General features: G+C 37.4%; 1 protein-coding gene across 1 annotated transcript; it reads right to left on the bottom strand.

Moving 5' to 3' along the window:
* Window positions 1-3: 3 nt before the first annotated feature.
* Window positions 4-21402, bottom strand: LOC6050510 (cilia- and flagella-associated protein 251). Its single transcript, XM_038250860.1, has 11 exons — window positions 21331-21402; window positions 21122-21277; window positions 20286-21063; window positions 20027-20228; window positions 16341-16480; window positions 15994-16280; window positions 15697-15933; window positions 15436-15641; window positions 15221-15380; window positions 9218-9292; window positions 4-333 (listed from the first exon to the last, which is right to left on the bottom strand). The coding sequence occupies exons 1-11, from the start codon at window positions 21400-21402 to the stop codon at window positions 4-6; spliced, it is 2643 nt and encodes an 880-aa protein (XP_038106788.1).
* Window positions 21403-23441: the final 2039 nt, after the last annotated feature.

The following is a 23441-nucleotide window of genomic DNA, read 5'->3' on the forward strand; positions in this document are numbered from 1 at the left end:
CACTCAACACAATTTTTCCGCCAACTCATCAAGCGGCACCAAAAACGAACCACCCTCTTCATCCCCCCTGGGAACGCACTCGGGAAACAGAACCTCCCCGTAAAACGTCAACTCGCGGGCGTCGATTCGTTCGCCCAGCGACGAGAGCGCCCCCACAAAGGAGCCCAGCTCCACCGACTCGAAGATGCCACCGGTGACGCAGGTTAGGGCGGCCTGGATGTCCTCGCAGCTGGGGTTTAGCAGCGAGCGATGGTTCAGGAACAGTTGGACCACCTCGGCGAAGGTTAGGGAGGGAGTGTTGAGGAGGGCGATTTCCGCGGTGAGGTTGTCTTCCTGGAAAGAAAAATGAAAAATGTGTTGCAGTCCAGATTCTTTATTTCTGACTGTCGAGCTTAACCTCTAAACAAAGGTCCTGATTTTCGGTTCAAAGATCAGAAATCACTCACTCATCGCCGAACGAATCTTTGCCGACTGATGGGCGCGTAACCATTCGTGAGCGAACACGACTCGCTAGCTGCCAGCGACTTGCTCAAGCGCTTCACACAGCGATACAAACACTTCGTGGGTTTCTTTACCTACTCCGTCCGTCGACCACAATTACAAACGAATACTGAAATGTGTCTGAAAATATGTCAGTGTACACTGAGCAAAACTCACACAGCTCAACGAAGTGTTCTACACATGATCTGGCCCTGCTGTACAGAGCACTCAAATATCAATCGCAAAACACTTGAAATTTCGGTGATTGGCCATGAAATAATGTCAATAGCCAAACACTTGAATTTTAAATGGCGTTGAAAAAAAAGTACGTACAAGCGATTTACAGGTTCTCGCTTGCTAGTCATGCACGCTACCACTGCGCCGGCCGGCCAGTTGAAGACGGGAGTGTTTTTTGTGCTATTGGTTCTTGCCTCGCTTTTAGCCTTCGATGAAAGTCGCGCAAAAATCAATCAGTGAAATACATTAAAATTTAATTCATTTGGATAATCACGTTGACTTTGAATAGTGCCTGTTTTGGGTAGATCTTAAGATCATTTTCAAGTGTTTTGCTCATCACTTTGAATAGTTCAAGAAGGTGGGACAAATTCATGAGCAAAACAATTGAAAAGCTTGAGCCACCCGAATGAAAATAACATGTTAAAAAATACCAAAAAGTCAACCGCCCAAACACTTGCATTTGATAGTGGTTTGGATTGATGTTGAAACACAAACCAATTAGATCTACGATGTGACTTTATTCAATCATTCAAGTGTTTGGGCAATTGAATAAAAAGTGTGGCATATTTTCAGTGTATGCTCAGAGAGGAGAGAATCTAGCCCAATACCAGCGTGGCGCTCAGGTGGTCTGCACAACAACAGTTGGCCGTGAATTTATATTTGACACGGTGAACATTGCTGTCAAATATGTCTTTGATAAGGCCGATGCAAATATTTAAAAAAGTTTTTGTCCCTCAGCCCTGGCCGAGGTCAAGGGGGGGGCAAAAAAATATAAAAATTTAAATAACAAGCCATAGTCTTCAGATTTAAATGAAAAAAGTGTTTTAAAATGCATTTTACACTAGTTCAGTTGATTTGCAATCATTAGTTTTCAAAAAATCTAAGATCTGACAAAAACAAAAATTGTATCGAAAAAAAAGATTTTGCATCGAAAATTTTCAAAAAATCTTAAGATTTTTTAATAAACCCAAACATGCTAAAAATGATTTTAAACGCAGAAGAATGTATTTTAATTTGATTTCAGCTGGTTGCACTTGAATTTTCATTGAAATTTTGAAGTTTATTGTAAAAATATTTTTTTTGCCCCCTGATTTTTCGGGCCAACTTTTAAAAATATTTGTACCAGCCTAATGTATTATCAACAAAATTGCAAAATATTGTTGATAATATTGGTTTAGGCTATTTTAAAAATTATCAAAATAAAGCCGATCGCGGAATATTTTGGGTAAGGTTTGAGCGATAGAACGCAATCAGCCTATCTGAGCTCTGAGTCTTTCGCTGTACTAGAAGAATCGAGTGAGAGGGAGAGCAAAAGAGAGAGTATTCAGAAGCGATTGGTGTGGATGTGACAAAACGGTAGGCAGTTTTGCCTCGCTTTCGATTGAAATGGCGCAAAATAACCATTTTTGATAATTCTCATTTTTGGATATGTTAACAGAAAATGCCATCTTTTGAGCCGTGGCACATGTTGTTCAAAATTAATTTGGCAGTGTTGCCAACTTTTAGAAAAAACAGAGATTTCTGAAAAAAAATATTTTTTGTACATTAAATTTTAATTACTTTACATGAATTTCGATACAGTCCAGGATTAATTATTCGATGGCCTTGAAAAAAATTCATTTCGTATAATCGAATTACAACAAAAAAATCTTTGTCTTATTTTTTATTGTAGAGCTTACTCCTAAACTACTCTAAAGTGATTCAGAATTTTTAAACGCAAGATGGTGGTGATAAAATATTGAAAGGATGCATTTTGTTATTCAAATATTAAAATTTGACTAAAATGAGGTCGCAGGACTCGAATTTGATGATTTAAATAATAAAATAAAATAAAAACGGAATTTTCATTCCATGATTCGATTACAAACCTTCGGATAATCGAGTCTGGACTGTAACGTGCACCGTTTTCAAGTTACACAGTAAAAAAAATCATGGTAATATTACATCTGGTAAGGGATAATTTTACATATGAAAATGTTAAATTGTACCACTTTTCTGGCGTGATTTCACTTTTTCATTCCAGGGAGCCCAACACATTTATATAGTAGTCTACCATATCCACTGATGCTATACGCACATGATCCGGGGTCAAAATCCGACGACCTCTTGCTTGTTACGGCGGTAGACTCGTAGATCTTAACTCCAGGGAGTCCTGGGATGACCATGTACATCCCATTACATTCATATAGTAGTCTACCATATCCACTGATGCTATACGCACATGATCCGGGGTCAAAATCCGACGACCTCTTGCTTGTTACGGCGGTAGACTCGTAGATCTTAACTCCAGGGAGTCCTTGGATGACCATGGACATCCCATTACATTCATATAGTAGTCTACCATATCCACTGGTGCTATACGCACATAATCCGGGGTCAAAATCCGACGACCTCTTGCTTGTTACGGCGGTAGACTCATAGATCTTAACTCCAGGGAGTCCTTGGATGACCATGGACATCCCATTACATTCATATAGTAGTCTACCATATCCACTGATGCTATACGCACATGATCCGGGGTCAAAATCCGACGACCTCTTGCTTGTTACGGCGGTAGACTCGTAGATCTTAACTCCAGGGAGTCCTTGGATGACCATGGACATCCCATTACATTCATATAGTAGTCTACCATATCCACTGATGCTATACGCACATGATCCGGGGTCAAAATCCGACGACCTCTTGCTTGTTACGGCGGTAGACTCGTAGATCTTAACTCCAGGGAGTCCTTGGATGACCATGGACATCCCATTACATTTATATAGTAGTCTACCATATCCACTGGTGCTATACGCACATAATCCGGGGTCAAAATCCGACGACCTCTTGCTTGTTACGGCGGTAGACTCATAGATCTTAACTCCAGGGAGTCCTTGGATGACCATGGACATCCCATTACATTCATATAGTAGTCTACCATATCCACTGATGCTATACGCACATGATCCGGGGTCAAAATCCGACGACCTCTTGCTTGTTACGGCGGTAGACTCGTAGATCTTAACTCCAGGGAGTCCTTGGATGACCATGGACATCCCATTACATTCATATAGTAGTCTACCATATCCACTGATGCTATACGCACATAATCCGGGGTCAAAATCCGACGACCTCTTGCTTGTTACGGCGGTAGACTCATAGATCTTAACTCCAGGGAGTCCTTGGATGACCATGTACATCCCATTACATTCATATAGTAGTCTACCATATCCACTGATGCTATACGCACATGATCCGGGGTCAAAATCCGACGACCTCTTGCTTGTTACGGCGGTAGACTCGTAGATCTTAACTCCAGGGAGTCCTTGGATGACCATGGACATCCCATTACATTCATATAGTAGTCTACCATATCCACTGATGCTATACGCACATAATCCGGGGTCAAAATCCGACGACCTCTTGCTTGTTACGGCGGTAGACTCATAGATCTTAACTCCAGGGAGTCCTTGGATGACCATGTACATCCCATTACATTCATATAGTAGTCTACCATATCCACTGATGCTATACGCACATAATCCGGGGTCAAAATCCGACGACCTCTTGCTTGTTACGGCGGTAGACTCATAGATCTTAACTCCAGGGAGTCCTTGGATGACCATGGACATCCCATTACATTCATATAGTAGTCTACCATATCCACTGATGCTATACGCACATGATCCGGGGTCAAAATCCGACGACCTCTTGCTTGTTACGGCGGTAGACTCGTAGATCTTAACTCCAGGGAGTCCTTGGATGACCATGGACATCCCATTACATTCATATAGTAGTCTACCATATCCACTGATGCTATACGCACATAATCCGGGGTCAAAATCCGACGACCTCTTGCTTGTTACGGCGGTAGACTCATAGATCTTAACTCCAGGGAGTCCTTGGATGACCATGTACATCCCATTACATTCATATAGTAGTCTACCATATCCACTGATGCTATACGCACATGATCCGGGGTCAAAATCCGACGACCTCTTGCTTGTTACGGCGGTAGACTCGTAGATCTTAACTCCAGGGAGTCCTTGGATGACCATGGACATCCCATTACATTCATATAGTAGTCTACCATATCCACTGATGCTATACGCACATAATCCGGGGTCAAAATCCGACGACCTCTTGCTTGTTACGGCGGTAGACTCATAGATCTTAACTCCAGGGAGTCCTTGGATGACCATGTACATCCCATTACATTCATATAGTAGTCTACCATATCCACTGATGCTATACGCACATAATCCGGGGTCAAAATCCGACGACCTCTTGCTTGTTACGGCGGTAGACTCATAGATCTTAACTCCAGGGAGTCCTTGGATGACCATGTACATCCCATTACATTCATATAGTAGTCTACCATATCCACTGATGCTATACGCACATAATCCGGGGTCAAAATCCGACGACCTCTTGCTTGTTACGGCGGTAGACTCATAGATCTTAACTCTAGGGAGTCCTTGGATTACCATGGACATCCCGAAGTACCCATAGACCTTTGAGAAACATAAAATTTTAGTAAACAAATATATTTAAAAAAAATGTTTTTCAAATATTTGAATTTTAAACTTTTAATATTTATTTTTATAATCGTACAAAAAATGCTAGCTGTGGACCCCCCGAACTTGACAACTTTTTTATACATTTGTATTGGTTGTTTCCGTTGTGCTTAAAGGAAATGGCTATGCACCAGGCGCCTCCATATTTTTGTAGATGGCTCATATAGTTGGGAGGAGACGCAAGTTTTTTTTAAATTGTTCGATTTTTTTATGTTAAAAAATTTACCAGCTTCTCGTCAGTCCGCGTGGACATAAAATCAAATTCTGTCGATTGCATCGGATTCGGGGATGCCTTTTCTCAGAGGAACCGATGAGATATCGTCAATCCCTTGACACAAGTTTTGTTTTGTCGAGTAGTGTAGTCGAAGGACCTTCTCAACGAATCTTAAAAATTGTGGATCTGGCAACCCTATTTCATGATATAGCCACTTAAGAAACGATTACCTATACAGAAATTCCCCACGAACCCAGCACGATTCCGAAAAATATTCCATCGAGCACTATGGTCTAAAGGTTTCTTGGCCAAAATAATTAAACTTGTATTTTTGCCATTAGCCATTAGAAATTTAAAAAAAAATTAGCTTGACATTTTCAAAGGTCACATGAAAACTGACAAAGCTGTTTTGAAGGTCTTGAGACCAAAGATCCTAAAATTGCGATCACGAATTTGAGTGATGACTTATACTTTTTTGGGTACCGAAAGTTGCGTTTTTTAGCCTCAAAACATATTGTTTTTGTTTTGTTCAATCATTAAAAAACGGGTCTAATCAATTTAGCCATGAAATTCCTACACCAATTTTCGATCCAATTGAACAACCTTTTTCGAATCTTGCTGCTTTCGGGGGAAATTGCTGTTTTTGCTTGTTGAGGCCTGATCTTACCTTTACAAATGAAACAAGAATTTGTTTAAACCCTTTTTTTACCTATTTTGGTTAGAGACGGCACCAGTCATGTGAGTGAATTAACCCAAAAAAAAATCAAATTATTCGCTCTACAGCATTGCCTTGGCGTTCTCGATTACGAGATTCCTACTCGAAACTATATGTTCGAAGGCTTGGTTGTTGAGGCAATTGCAAACCTCTTTTTACACCTTAGCTTCCATCCACCCCGGGATTCGAGCTGACGACCTTTGGGTTGTTAGTCCAACTGCCTACCAGCGACTCCACCGAGGCAGGGACCCAGGGAGACGACTCCTACACCTGGACTGAGCTAACGACCTAACCTTTTTTAGGTTAGTCCGGGGCCAACATTTACTTCCCGTCCGACGGAAGGCGTGATCAGGCAAATCTCGTCTCGAAAAATGCCACCGGGATCGAACCCAGTCCGACTGGGTGAGAGGCAACCACGCTTACTCCTACACGAAACTATTGGCACTACGCCCCCCGGGGCATGGCCTTCCTCTAACGTGGGATTTCTGCTCCAGCGCCTCTGACGAGACAGGAGAAACCGGGACCGACGTTTTACTTCACCATCCGATAGAAGCTCAGTGGATAAGGCGGGAATCGAACCCGCGTCTCATAGCATCATCGGGATCGGCAGCCGAAGCCGCTACCCCTGCGCCACGAGACCCACTCCTACACCTCGGTCCCGAATTAACCCAATGATGTCCTTTTTCGAATGTATTGTTTGTATTTCATGTGGTCTGGAGTTTAATTTGAACAACTTTTGATCCATGATAAACTTTACTTCTTCTGTTGTTTCTTTTTCATTGTAATTTTTTATAAGATTTTTTTCTCCATAAATGAGCAAAAAACTGCTTGTTTTGTTACAAATAGTCTATGTTCTAATATTACTCCATAAAATAAACTTATTTAGGCAAATTAATAATAGTTTATTTATTGTTTTTGAGAGTTATTCCATTTTTATATTTTTTTTTTATTTCATATGTCGTTCTTTATGAGAAAAAGACGTGCTTTCAATATATTTATTTCCAATTTTCTTCAATTTCATTAAAATCTTTCCTATTCTTATTTATTCGATTTACATCGATTTCAAACATTATTATTTCGTTAATATATTTTTTTTTTTTCAAATAAAGCCAATGTGCAATTCTCCACGAAACAACAATTCAAGGGGCTTCTCTAAAACTTTCGTTTGCCTATAGAAGCACATCCGTGGAACTTGAGGTTCAAAAACGAGGATATGCACGGTGCTGCCTCTAGCGGTGGAGAGCTCCAACTTTTCGACAAGTTTTTATGGCAGTTTTGCATCGATGGGTCGTCCATTGTGCATGTAATTAGAATATTTTAAATTTCATAAAATTATTTTTAATTATGATAACAACATTTATTTCCATCGAGAACATAATGTTGACTTAGCAGTACTTCGGCGTGCAATTAAACTTCAACAGCATTTTCAGCAGAACTCTTTTTACAAAACTTGCCTCATTTGAAAACAATGTTTCCGGCCAGCCAAATAATTTCATTAACGATTACAATGATTAATTTCAATGTGCACAATGCCTTGGACAATTTTTCACACACGTACACATCCCTTGATGTTGTCGTTGTTCTGTAGATTCTAATAATTATTGTCAGTAGATGTAGCTAGTGAGTAATCTTTATTTTAATTTAATCTAGTCCCATTTGTTGATCACAATTTTATTCAAATTCTATTTTCTTTTTCATCTGTGCCCAATATCTTAAGAACGTTTATAGTGGCGCAAAATAGCATTTGTTCGATTGTTTTTTTTAATAATATTGTTCGAGATGTTTTTCTTAATATTATGGTACATGCATATGGCACATTCTCTAGCGACAAAAACGACCCGTTTTGGCTCAAGACCTATCAGCCTATCATTTTAATTATTTGTTCGTTGTTTTATTGGTTCAATCTTCAATCGCAGCTATAATACCAATTATAAATGCTCAAAATAACTACAACATGCCTTATTAATTTGTATCCGTTGCAACGTCACGGAGTGATCGATGTGGCAAATGAAAAGTTCGACTTAAAATAATATTTCCATAGTCACTACTTGTAGAAAATTCAATTGTCAATCAGAATCTGTAATAATATTTATATTTGGAAAAGGTTTTAATATCATACGAGACATATTTCGCAAAAAAGTGGAAAATTTCGTGACGCTGGAATGTGTCATATGTATTTGTATCACTCACAACCAAATTTTAATTTTCTAGCAAGTTTTCTTATATTCCAAATTTTATCCTTTTTCGATCATTTTTTTTAAATATGATTAGAAGCAAAGATAAATCATAGTTGATAATTTTATTAAATCGTAAACAGGCACCGGCTACATGAAATATGCATTGACCCTTCGACCAATCAAAACTGGTATACTGAAAAGTTGCCTCAAGTAAACAACATCGCAGCATTCCATGATTTGAATTTTGCGTTTTGCCTCTCGTGCGACTCTCGTGTGGCTGTTTGTTTTTGCGATTCTTTTACCTTTCCTGCTCCAAAATGCCGGAAACATTTAAAACTGCATTTTCAGATATCATGGCTCATCATTTAATTCGATTGCAAAAAGTTATTTAGGTAGTACCGGTAGTACATGGCTTGAATTCTTTGACATCGAACAAAAATATGGGAAGAGGAGGAGATTCGCAGCTCTTAAATCTGTTCCTCTAAATTTTCAAATCAACGACGTCATTAACCCATCGTCCATCAGGGAATAACGAGGGAGAGCTTTAATTGTTGAGGAAGAGCATAAAAATTGAATCATTAGCAAAGAAATCGCGTCACCAAAGCAACATCAACTCCTTCGGAATGAATGCTTGAAGCTTCTGTCAACATACAAGTGGTATACATATTTTGTTCTGTCAATTTGCAAGAGGTATAACAGATTCAAATTTTACAGTTGTTGATGCTGAGTAGGCTGTGACAAGCATGGACGAATTTCCACTATACCAGTGACAGAGCTCAACAATCGTCCCACTTTTTGAGCTATCAGGTTGTATGGAGTTCCACCTATGTGCTCTTACCTCAAATTGCGTCATATGGAAGCCGATGCTTCTCATGTAGTTTGGAATATCCCGTATGTCCATAGCGTCACGGATCTAAAAATAAAACAATATGATTAAATTACAGCTTTCAAATAAACGATGTCAACTGAAATTAAAAATTTAATAGGAATCCAGCAAACAAGATTCTCTTAGAAGTTTTTCAAATACATTGTTTAAATAGTATAAACCGGCGAAATGGGTGGATTAGGATCAAATCCTTAACCAGCCAATCATACCCAGTTAGAATTTTCCTTAGCTCGAACCACCCTGACAAACCTCCCCTTGATCATCCGCGCACTAAAACAATAGCAGATCATCACCCGATGATCATTCATCCTTTCAAAATCGCAACGTGACTTCCTTCGTCGTAACCGTTCAAAATGCCGCGAAACAACCTTTCCCGCCGCTACAATCCGGAACTGGTGGAGCGGAACGATCGCTGGGACAGTAAGTAACAAAGCGGGTTGCCACACGGTGGGTGGATGTTACGGAACTAATCATGACCAACTTGTTTATTCTCAGGAAAGTTCTGCAGCCTGTTCTGGTCGCCGTTCGAGATCGACACGCCTCAGTTCCGGACGGAAAAAGGACGCGCCGAGGAACTGCCGTCCAGTGAGGACGAAGAGGAACCGGTGTCCGGTGAAAGGTAAGGTTGGCTGTGTGGTTCTCGTTTAATTTGAAACTCATTTGCGAAGAATCGTCCTTTAGCAGCAGCAGCAGCAGCACTCCGGAAAAGGACACGGAGCAGCTCTCGTCCAAACTGGAATCTCTGAACGTAGCCGACACAGAGTCCTCCGAGCTGGATCCGATGGCCCTGGTTTCCATCGCGATCAGCGAATCTTCCTCTTCCGAAGTCGACTACCACGTTACCGGAGACAGCCATATTACCGGGGATTATCACGTCACCGGTGACAGCCACATTATCGATGACATTCACATTACCGGTGACTCCGGTTACGATTCCAGCATTCCCGTCCAACTGCCGTTCCCATGTCCGGAGTGTCCCAAGCGGTTCCGGCTGTTGCAGTATCTGCGCGCGCACTCGATTGTCCACACGGACGAGCGTCCGTATGGGTGCGAATGTGGCCAGCGGTTCCGGCACCGAAACGCGCTGTACAACCACCGCAAGCGCCACGGACACCACGACTGGCAGGCCACCGGTGTGGCGTGCTTTGTGTGTGGCCAGCAGTTCCGGAGCTCCGGATTTCTGGCCCGGCACACGGCGGCTGCTTGTGCCCGGTTCAAGGCGGCCAATCGGCGCAAGGAGGCGGAGGAGGAGATTTATGGGGTTTGAGGAGAGGGACCAGCTGTTTTAATGTTCGATTTTGTTTCTTATTTTGATACTTTCATTTCTATTCAACGGTTTTATGAAATATATGCTCTCTTGTTTCAACCCTCAAACATTCAATGTAGGGGAAATCTACCCATTTTAATCCTAATAAGCGGTCGTGTTTGAATGATGCTGGATAATCTAGAGTCTCCCTTGAATTTTACTAAAACCAAGTACACCAACGAGTAGAGCAAGTTTTTGTGAACATTTCTGTTTATTTTCACTTTCACTAAAAGTTATTCTATTTCTTTACCAAGCATTTAACAAAAAAATTCCCAAGGGTATTCTAATCGAGGCGAATGCATTGGGCCACGCCCATTTTTCTAATATCGGCTTAGTTCTTTTTCTTCCAACACTCTGTCGAGTGTTGCCATTTGCGCTGACAGTTCAAACGAACACTCACGAAAAGTGGCATTTATAGGGAAAGTTTCCTGGCATCGCTGGCTGTGCTGCTGGTGGTGTTGACGGCCAGCCTTTGTTCTTTTTTGCCTTCGTCTCTCGCTCGGTTTTCTTCAGCCTTCGAGTGGAATGCAAAGTGAAAATTGAAACGTCAAACGACTTGGCGCGTTTGTTTTTTTGATGGCGCTTGCTAATTTATTACATATTTCGGGATTATTCTTCAAGTGAGTGACTAAGTAACGGTCAAAAGAACATGTTGCCGGTAGTTGGAAGCAATTTCATATCTTAAGCGCCGTGAAAAAGTAAGCGAAAGTGAAAAGTTAATTTTGGCGATATTCATTAAGCGTTTGAGGGATTCTCGTGTGTGTCACTGTGTGTGCCAACAAAATGATGAGAAGTGGTCTCGCAAAATACAAATTATGATCAAAAGTGCATTAAATGTGATCTTTTTGGCCAGTAAGTGGCATACATTTGCGTGCTTACTCGAGGCGGTGCTGTTGCTGGTAAGTTTATAGCCCAAATAGTATTTTTGGAGCTTTAATCGAGCATCAAACTCTCCATATGACGAAGATAGGTGTTTGATTGGAAAGGGTAGATTTCCCCTAATTTTTCAAAAGGGTGTAAATAAAAAGTTCATTCCATTCCCTGAAACAAATATTAAACTTGCTGCCATATCTCCAGCCAGATTCAGTAGAGATCCAGTAATTTCGACATTGATGAGAGTTCCAAAAAGCGAGGTTATGTGTTCAAAAAACAATGACGTTTTACGTCTACTAGAGTTGGAGGTTAGAAAGACATTCACTGTTTATAATGTAAACAGTAAAATGCCTTGTAAACTTTTCATTTTGGTGCTGAAATTCGTTAAATTCAATGAAATACAGAGCGTTTTATATGACAATCAATTTCCCTTGAAAATGATGGACGGCTTCACCTTAACACAGTACGATACTGTCGTTAATTTTGCTCAGGAAATTGCCAATATTTGCTAAGACTTTGTACACACTTTGTATGAAACACCAAATTACGCGACTGTCGAAGGAATATAAAGGGACTTCCATAGCCCAAGTTAATGTGATTTGATCGTGGATTTGATAGTGATTTTTGGAAAATAAATCGAAAATGTTGCCAACATAATTTCTTAAATAATGTTAAATAATGTCATATTTTTAATCGAAAATTACCTTACTTTTTTATAGAGTGCTCCATCAAAGGTATTTTAAGATATTTTTTTAGATTTTTTTGCGCCTCGAGTATGTTTGTAACTTACTGTAAATGTATGCCACTTACTGACTAAAAGGAACAAATTTAATGCACTTTTGGTCATAATTTCTATTTTGCGAGACTATTTCTCACGAGATTTCTCATCAATTTGTTGGCACACATATCCACACGCAAGATGAGAGCTTAACTGCTTAACGAAAGTCGCCATCAATATCTTTTCACTTGCGATAACGTTCCCAAGGCGCTTAAGATATGAAATTGCTTCCAACTACCGTAAAACGGGGTGACTTTGATAGCCGGGGTGACTTTGATAGGTTTGATATGTTTCCGCAAAATGAAGAGTACAAATTAAATACGTACGGAATGGTTTGGAATCATACTGAACATGGTAGAGAAGTGTTCAAAGTACCTCAAGAAGAACTATTCATAAAATTTTGAAAAGTTCAAAATGTTAGTTAACTATAATTACGAAAATGTTGATGAAAGGCATATTTCAAACTTCTCGAAGTGTCATGATTTTCTCAATGAACATGATTTGAATCGGAAAACGGAACGCATTTTCGGATTCTTTGGACAATTTTCCATTAGGAGAAGGTTAAATAAGTTTGTAAATAATAAATACTATGTGTTTTTGAAACACAATTCTAAAAAAATTAAAATTTAGAGGCAATTTCAGCTGAGCAAATTTCATGTAAAATGCGAAAACATGTGATTCATGCTTCGAATTTAGTTTAAAATGCATTAAAATCAATAGTTTTGTAAACAAAGCTAGTTTTAACGAATTTAAGTAAAAATTCTGACTTTTAAACATTGTTACCTAAAATTTATATGTATTTTGTTAAAAAGCTAATAAACTTAGTAAACTAAATATAAACATTGATATTTTTCTTAAAAACTATATCAGCGAACTTAGTGATGGTATATTTGACGTAAAAATAAAGTTTGAACACCTTAAATCTGACTTTAACAAGAAAAACTATGACTATCAAAGTCACCCCGGAATTTAAACTAAGAATTTTTAACGTAAATATTTTTGAAAAACTATTGAAAATTTATATTTTTCAAAAATAGTGCATGGGCTTTGTGTAGCCTGCCCTAGTACATGTTTTAAAAATAATACTCTTAAGAAAAACCTTACCAGATGAAAAATATTCAAAAAATAAATTGAAATCCTATCAAAGTCACCCCGGTTTACGGTACCAGCAACATGTTCTTTTGAACATTAGTTAGTCACTCACTTGAAAAATAATCTAGAAACATGTAAATAATTAGCATGCTTCATCAAAAAAACAAACTTGCCAAGTCTTTTGACGGTTGACTTTTGACGACCCATTCCAATCGAAGGCTGAAGAAAACCGAGCGAGAAGTGAAGCCAAATAAAGAACAAAGGGTGGCCACCAACACCACCAGTAGCGCCTGTTGGAAAGAGCCAGTAATGCCAAATTCCTAACAACACAATATAACAATATTTAAATCAAATTAAAAAAAAATATTTATGACCAAATTTCTAATTCTTTAAAGGTTGCCTTGCGTTGTTTATTTGTTAATCGTTATTTTAATAAATTGTTTATCTTTAAATTTCATATTGTTTACCTCTAGCATGTTACAAACAAAACATATTTCGCTGGAATTTTTCGTAAAACATTGTAATAAACAGAATCTTCAAAATATTAAATAAAATACCTTTTATTTTTTTGTGAATTGTTTGAATGAAAAATCTATGTTTAATTACACTTAGGTGCAATGTGACAGTCAATTATTTCGAATTTCGCGGTGTTTATTAAATTTCACGGCCTTGGGAGAATTTTACGGATAACCGTTCCGGGAAATCGCGAAAAATCACTAGCCCTAATTATTTGTATGAAAAAAATACAGAGATCAAAAACTGACGATTTATCAAATATATGAAAAACATTTAAATAACGTCATGATTCGAAATCCGGACACTTAGTAGCATATCATTTTCGTTATAGCTGACAAAAAAAATCATGTAATAAGTTGGAAATGAAGAAATATCATCAGGATGTATTATTAACAGTCAGTTTTAAGAGAATGCATGCAAAATATTTCAGTTTTGCTTCGAATTCCGGACACTCGAGTTTACTTATGAATCGCACAAATTTGGACTGAAATGCTGTTAACATCAAAACAATCGATATTTTATATAAAATTGTAGAATTTAAGGAAATCAAAACCATAAATTTCTGCTTTGCCTTCCCGGTGCTTTGGACGCCTATGAAATATTTCACGCGAAATGTTTCGCATTTTTGGTAATCTTATAATTTTATTTTATTGATTTGTTTTGACATTAACTACAGCGTTCAAACAAACTTTAAATGAAAGTTGATGTTAAATTCATCAAATAACACAGTTTTGACATTCATAATGCGAACTTATATCCAAATAATTAATAAAACAAGATGAGGTGTCCGGGTTTCGAAGCGTCCGGGAATTCGAATCATGACGTTATTATTTTACCTTTTTAAAATAAACTTTTTTTTAAATCGGCCGTTGTCATGCACACGAGACCAGTTTAACGAGTCTTCTTTACCAAAATGTTGAGCTGATTTAGACAAAACAGTGTTGAGATATCATGGCACCCGTTTTTTGAAACCTGTTTACTTCAAATAGTTGTAATTTAGCAATGATACAACTGAAAGTCTTGACATTTGGTTTGTTTGTTGAAAATGTATATTTTAATTCCCAGAAAACAAAAAAATGAAATGTGTTATCATACAAACACTTGACATTTTTGCTGATTTACATGTACCCCTTAAAATTTACATTTTGAGATAAAAACCCTTATTTTCTAACTTGCGGTATCTCGGAAACTATTGGTTAAAATTTTCAATATAAAATATGATATATTTGAGCCCGATCGGAGTTTATTTTTTGTTTTGCTCATTTCAAATAGATTGCTGAGAAACTAAAAATTAAAAAATAATTGTGAAATTTAAAGTGAAATAAGAAGTGCAACAAATTTGAAACAATTCGGAAAAATATATGAATATGCTTTTTAAATAAATATTTACCGCAATTTCCGTATCCTCATCGCCATTTTTTGGCGAAATTTGATTGTAGAAAAAGAGGCTCAACATCTCTTTAACATAGCATCCAGTTTTCCCACCGGGAAGCAACGTACAGAACGGATCCAGTCCAGGGCCACAATGTTTCTGGTTCTCAATCAGGGGACTGCAATTGTACTGAATTAGTTACATTTTACCGCAAATAGTACTTCGAAACTTACACAGTATTCATCCTCCACATGCTTATGGCATGATCTCCTTCACCAAAGCAAAACATTAGCTGATCCTTCATGGGACGGCTCGCTTTTAGCAATTTAGGGTGGGCAAACATTCCCATGTACTTGAACGGATTTCCATCGATTGGCAGCTGCTGGATGTAGAGGTTCTTGTTGGTCATGAATGTGATGAAATGGCCACCTGGAAGCAACTGTTGGAAAATATTTATAAAAATGTCTCAAAATCTCATGGAATCTCTTTCTTACATTCAGCTCTCGAACAGGTCCATCAAGGAAAGGACCCAAAAAGGTGTGCAAAATGCCAAACGTATTTAGGTCAAATATTTTCAATTTCAGCTGATCGTTGCTCACGAGTAAACGATCTTCAGGCAACAGAAGAGCTGATACCGTATGAGCTGATTGTTCAATTTTGATTCGTTCTGTGATGTTAAATGTTTCTACTCGTCCACTATCTCCGATTTCTGTTTTGTATTCAACCAAATGCTAGAAAATATCAAAATTTTAATATTGAGCTAAAATTACATTAAAATTATCGATCATTACTCGATCATCTCCAACCGAAAGAAACCTCGAAAGTGTCACAAATAAAACCTGCACCGTTTTATGTGAAACACATTTGCCCAGCAGCTTCCAGCTTTCGTTCTCCCGCTGAAGCAGACCCACTGATCCTTCGTCGTCGGTAAAGACCAGCAGCTTCGAGTCCGGGGCAAACACCAGCTGGCGAATCTTCTCGCAACTGTACTGCAGCGGGCTGTCCTCGCTGATGATCATCGTCGCCGGGTTAATCGCCCAAATGTAGCCATTTTCGGCGCCACCCACCAGGAAGGTGCCTGAAAGTAGGCAAGTTTGGGTTGGATTTTGTAAGGGAAAGTGATATGGTGTTGATTTACCACATGGTGAATAGTTTAGAGCAGTGATTCGGCCACGACGGGTTCGCTGGATTGGGACGTTTAGGTTCATGATGGGTTGTTTTTCTTGCAGGTCGAAAATTGTAACCTTTCCGTTTCCGTCACAGCAGCAAAGGTGTTGTCTGAGATATTTTTAAAAAGATTTAACAAAAGTAAAATAATAGAAATAAATAACATACAATAATATGTTTTAGGATATTTGTATAACTACTGTATTACAATGAAGAAAAACCGGCTCAAAGTTGTATCTAAATTAGTTTATTCAAAACAACCAATGAGCCAAGGGTTTCATATGCTGATAGATCATTTTGAAAAAGTAGACGAGATATAAAAGTATAGAAATTTGTCTTTTTTTATAAAGTAGAATGAATTTCAATAAAAAAATATATAGCACTTTTTTTTTTAAATTATTGTACATGATGGTTGTTATTCGATAAATTAATCGTCGATAATATTATCGTCTGACGATAACGATAACCTACAGTAAACGTTATCGTTTTTTCGAAAAGTTCTATCAGCGATAATGGACGATAACTAATTTTCGAATCGATTCAAAATCGATTTGTTCAACATGAAATAAATAAATTTTCGATGCTTTCACTAAGATTTTTTTTAAATGTAGTAAGTTTCAAAGTATAAATCCAGAGTATTTTTTTAAAGGTCCTATAAGCTATTGTCATTTATATGTGGTCCTATAAGCTATTGTGTTTCATAAATGGACCTATTAAAAAAAACTCTAGAAATATGTTCTCAAAATTATTCGCATGATACCTCATTTTTCGAAAAAAAAATTGTTTGATTCTTTCACTTTATTAAAGTTTTTTTTTGTAAAATATTAAAATGTCTAAAAATACCGTATTTTTTCGAAAATACTCAACTTTTTAAAATTTGCAAAATTATTCATAAAATACCTTATTTCTTTTCGAAAATACTAAAATTTCCATAATTTGCTATATGGGTATCAAACGAAGCAAAATTTTGTATGCTTTTCCACCTTACTAGAGTTTTTTTTTTCGAAAATACTAAAATTTTTAACAATTAACGTATTTTTTAGCAAATACCTAAATTTAAAAAAAAAATGCAATATGGGTATCAAACGAAGCGAAATTTTGTATACCTTTTTCACTTTATTAGAGTTTTTTTTTGTAAAATACTGAAATTTTCACAAAATACCGTTTTTTTAGAAAATACTAAAATTTTCAAAATTTACAATATTGATATCAAATGAATTGAAATTTCATATGCTTTGTAATCGTATACAATTTAATAGATTTTTTGTTTTTGAAAAAAAATCACAGATTAACGTATTTTTTCGAAAAAAACTAAAATTTTCAAAATATGCAATATGGGTATCAAACGAATCGAAATTTTGCATGGTTCATACAAACATTTTAATTGTGTGAGCTCTCATACAAAATTTTGCGTCGTGATATTGCAAATTTGAAAAATTTGAGTATTTCGAAAAAAAATACGGTATTTTGCAGGGTAGTGACATCTATATCACACTACAGGCAGCTCGACCGCAGCCATCACAAGCTGTCCATTACGGCACCAGAAAAAAAGAGAGCTGTCGTTTACGGCACCAAAACAAAGCCAGAACAAAAGAACAGCTGTTCATTACGGAACCAGAGAAAGAACTGCGCACTGTAAAAAAGTACAAAACTGCAAGCATAAAATGGATAGAAACTGATTATTTTTTCGATATAAAATTTTGACCACAATTCTGGAGTTTGTTTTTCAAAGGGTCCAATAAACCAAATTTGCAATTTTTGCTTTTTGTGTGTGTTTTGAATACCCCTGACTCAAGACGGTTTCAAAAACTGGAAATTTGGTTTATTGGACCTTTTCAAAAAAACTCAAGAATTTACGTTTAAAAGGTAATGTATGTTTTTGAGTTTGATTTTTCTCAATTAATGTCACCTAAAGTTGTACTTTTATGACATAAAACTATGAACTCAACTAAATTTGGTTTATTGGACCTTTTCAAAAAAACTCAAGAATTTACGTTTAAAAGGTAATGTATGTTTTTGAGTTTGATTTTTCTCAATTAATGTCACCTAAAGTTGTACTTTTATGACATAAAACTATGAACTCAACTATTGTGTAACTTGACTTACTACAGTTATTCAGAATTTACGTTATAAAAAAATTAAATATAAATAAAACAAATATTTTTGTTTTTACTGTGCGAAGTTTGCTCGCGATAACAATCTCAACCCCCAAGATGGCTGTGAAAAAAAATCTAATAAAGTGAAAAAGCATAAAAAATTTCGTTTTGTTTAATACTCAAATTGCATATTTTGAAAATTTGAGTATTTTCGAAGAAATACGATAATTTGTGAAAATGTTAAGTATTTTCGAAAAAAACACTAATAAAGCGAAAAAGCTAATAAAATTTAATACTCATATTGAAAATCATGAAAACTTGATAACCGTCATCTGGGCGAATCGGGACACCTGAGGCAAATTGGGTCAGCTGTTTCAGCAATGTTGCAGCCTAATATTTTGATATTTCTTAGTAGTTAAAGAAAATAAAAAAAATATTGATGAATAGTATTATTTTAATATTCTCAAAGTGTCAATACTTTCTCCATAAACATGAATTTGAATTGGAAAACGGAATGCACTGTCGGATTCTTTGGAAAAAATCATTTAGAAGAAGGTAACATAAATTTGGAAATAACAAATATTATGTGTTTTTGAAACAAAATTCAAAAAAATCTCCAAATTTATAGGCATTTTCAGTAAAACAAATTTGATAAAAAATGAGAAAACTTTTGATTCGTGCTTCTAACTCAGTTTAAAAAGCAATATGAATCGATAATTTAATAAAGCAAACTGGTTTCAACAAATTTCAGGCAAAATTCTGACTCTTGACAGTTTACAATTTATACAGTTGACTCTCTTGTTGTCAATATCCATTAATTGTGATGCGTCGAGGAAGAGAATCATCAGTTTACAGAACGATGCAAAATGACTCGATTGAAAATATTTTGGCAACGTAAACAAACAAAAACAAACAAATGTCAAACAACCTTCAAGGCTTCGTTTCGCAAAGAAATATAATCCAAGGGACTGTCGAGGAAGAGGTCCTTCAAGCAAGAGAAAATATCGAGGAATGAAGAGAATCAAAGTATACAGTTTGAAGGAACTGAAGCAAGTAAAACTATGACTATCAATGTTACCCCGCAATTCAAAATAAGAATTTTTAACGCAACTAGTTTTTTTTAAACAACATTGAAAAAACTTTTTTTTTCTAAAATAGTGCATGAACGTTGTGTGGACTACCCCAGTACATGTTTAAAAAAATATTATCTTGATACAAATCTTACCAGTTGGAAAATATTTAAAAAAAATAATTTAAATCCTTTCAATGTCACCCCGGTTTACGGGACATATTTTAATTTAAAATTTACTAGATTTAACATGATATGGTTGAATAAAGTAGACTTTAAAACGATTGTCGCCAATAGATTTATCGAAATAACGATAAAGACGTTAACGATAAAATTATCGAGCCTTGTTAATTGTATCTTTAACAACCTTCATATTATCTGAACCCTGCTCAAAAATAAGTTTTATTTATTATTAGAAAAAATTCAGGAGAATTAACAAGATCAATCTACGAAAACATTAAATCATTTCTTTTTTGTATTTTGAAATCTTACTCTTTCGGGTGGACGTCAAACGCAGTGATAATGCTTCCGGAAGGATAGTACAGCTCCTGAATCTTATTTTGCACAATATCAACATCGTAAATTCTTCCCGACTTCGTGGCCATTATGAAACTCCTCACAATCACCGGGTTACCTTCCAACGACACATCCCTCGGCAGTGAATCCATGCACAGGACTTCCTGTTCTTCGTTTTCTGAGGAAAAATCTTTGATTTTATTTTGAAAATTAGAAAGAATTAAATTTCTCTTACCTCCTCCATTCTGATCCCCCTCAAAAACGTACTTCCGCGGCAGCACCCCGAACGAAATGGTCCGAATCGGTTCCGGATCTTCCTGTTTGAACCAGTACAAAATGCGCATGTGCGCGTCGTAAAACCGAATCTCCCCGTCGTCGTCGCCCGTGATCAGCTTCCGGTCGCAGCACTTGATCACGTTGATGGACGCGTACTTCAGGTGCAGATACTTGAGGAACTGTTTCTTCAGCTGTCCGTCGAGTTTTTTGTCATCGGCCCACACGATGGCCATTCCGGCGCCCGTCACGGACACTGCCCTCGCGCTGTCGTCCACGAAGACCGAATCGTTGTAGTCCTGGAAGCCGTGCTTTTTGGGCACTTCGATGAAGAGTTTTTGCTTGCGGGGGTCGAAGTACCCGAAGATTACGGCGTTCTCCAGGGTTATTATGAAGTGGTTCTTTTTTCCGTGGTCCGCGCAGAAGCGGATGTTCTTGATTTTGCCCAACCGCGGCGGGAGTTCAACGGAATCGTCCGGAGCGTCGTTGCCGACGGTCCACTGCCAGAGCTGGAGGAGATGTTGGGACCCGCTGCAGGCGGCCACGAGGTAGCGGCCATCTTGGCTCAACCCGATGGCGTTGATTTCTGATGATTTGAACGGTTCGTAGATGGTCCGGATGGCCAGTGGAGCACCACCTGGATTGCCTTCGCGGTCCCAGATGTTGATGCTGTAAAGATTGTCGGCGGACGCTACGAACCGCCCGGACGCGTCGGAGAGGATCATAGTAACGTTGGATTTCTATCAAAATAACACTAATTAGTAGTCTCAGTTTGAACTAAGTCACATGTGTTCTTACATGACCAACCAAGGTATGGGCGACCTCCGTCTGGTTCTCCAACTTGTAGAATATGAGTGCATTGCCGGATGCCATCACCAGTTCTTTGGAGTCCTTTCGGGTTGTTAGGTTGACCAGCGGAACCCGAGGGTTGAAGCCGAAGATCCATTCTAAAACCTTGAGTAAATTTTGGTAACGAACTCATCGGAATTGAATCAATAAGGACTTACGAACGGTTGACAGCGGTGTTGGAGGTCATCGATCGAGTCTTCAATAGGATTGTAAGGGACAATTTCGCCCATAATGAATAACAAAATTTAGACAGGTAAGAATTTAGAAAACTGTTTAGGAATTTTTCATTCAAGAATTTATTTATCCATAAAATTTACCGGTTGCTAAGTGTAATGCTAACATTGGATGACATCGAATCTCAACTAGGGTCATTGCTTTGGCGCATGCTCTGTGGGTGGGACTATGTTGTCCTATCGAACTACTGGAAAAGACTTTGGTAGCAAAACTGAAATTGCCTTTTTCACCATAAAATCAACCTTTTAATAGATTTGTAATAAATCATATTGAGAAATTAAAAAAAAATAAAGTTTTTAAGCAACGATATCTGACCTGACATAAAACAACGATTGGTTACGTAACAATCCAGCCAAAAAAAAAGGCGCGTCAGGTCATCACCGGAGAATAAGTGTGTTACGAAATACGAGTTTATTCTTGCGGTCATTGCATACAGTTTCAATTTATTCAGCACATTATAGCGTCCCATGGGCGATGACGTGCTCCTTGCGGTGATCATCAGCCGGTAGCTAACTCGGTTCGACGGACGATACTAACTGAAATGGTAATCCAGTGTGGAATATATTTCAGGTGATCTGCGTAATCGAGGATTGTGGGTCGTTTATAAATTACTTGGCCTTAATATTTATCCAAAAAGTGTCTATTTTATATTTTTAAATAAGAAATAGATCACAATCAAAACCCTAGACTGATTTGCTACGTGTTTTAGGTATGGCCCATGGATTAAAAATCTTTTTGTGCGAATTGGGGGTGGTATTTATAATTTCAAAAAAGGTACAAGGTGATTGTACTGTTACCATGCCCCGTACGACACGGTCTTTGCGTAATCACTGTCTGTCAGATAGAAGGAATTTACGAAGGGAAATTATTCATCGATGCACAGCAATGACAAAGATCATCATCCAGAACTTTCCAAGCAATTTTGATGTTTCTTTTTTTTGGAAATTTATGTATTTATTTTATATTTTGAATTTATTAGACTCTCGTATAAATCAAAAATAAAAATAAAGTGGTTTGTGTATTTCACACTATAACTCAAGAAAAGTATTATAGAGTTTATTTTTCTCAACTTCAATTTATGTACACTAAACCCCCGGTTTACGCTCAGGCGTTACGCTTTTTATTTAATCGATTTCTCTGAAACCATGCAACATTTTTGCAATCTTTTTAAAGCAATTTATATGTCTTGTGCAGATGTACAAATTGCTGTCAAAAGAATGTAAAAACATTACACTGTTTCAAGAAATCATCCAAATAAAAAGCGTAACGCCTGAGCGTAAACCGGGTTTTTAACGGTGCACATCAACCAGAGCTTTTGCACCCAGATTTTTGTTACAGACATTTTAGTATTTTTTCAATACTACGGGTACTATCGGAATATTTTTTTATTCATCCCCTAAAGTACTCTCCACAAAGTAATTCACAACAAAGTTAGACTATATTTGCAATCACATTGTTGTAGAATTGGGTCCGTAAGTTTGACAATTTTGGGTTAAGAAGACAACAACTTCCTTCGTTGCTGTGCACCCTTAAATACAGTTAAACCTCGCATAGTGCGCAGGCGTTACGCTTTGCATTTTGTTGATTTCTCAAACACGATACAATATTTTTGCAGTCTTTCTGAAACAATTTGTTCATCTTGATGCAATCTACAATTAGAATTCAGAAAGACTGCAAAAATATTGTGTCGTTTTTGAGATATTGACGAAATACAAAGCGTAACGCCGGCGCACTATGCGAGGTTATACTACAGCGATTCCAAGTCAAATCAGCAGGATCCAGATCAAAAGTGCACTGATTTGGCTTTTATTTTGCATGGCTAACAATTACTGCGAATTCATTTCGATGATAAAGCATGGTACAGTTAAACCTCTTTTTACGCGGAGGCGTTACGCTTTTTATTTCGTCGATTTCTCTTAAACCGTAGAATATTTTTGAAAGCTTCAGAAAGCGTTTTATAGATCTGAACAAAACCTACAAAATGCTTTTAAAAGATTGCAAAAATGTTGCGTCGTTCCAGAGAAATAGACAAAGG

Source organism: Culex quinquefasciatus, chromosome 2 (genome assembly GCF_015732765.1).
Source record: "Culex quinquefasciatus strain JHB chromosome 2, VPISU_Cqui_1.0_pri_paternal, whole genome shotgun sequence".
Lineage (NCBI taxonomy): Eukaryota > Metazoa > Arthropoda > Insecta > Diptera > Culicidae > Culex > Culex quinquefasciatus.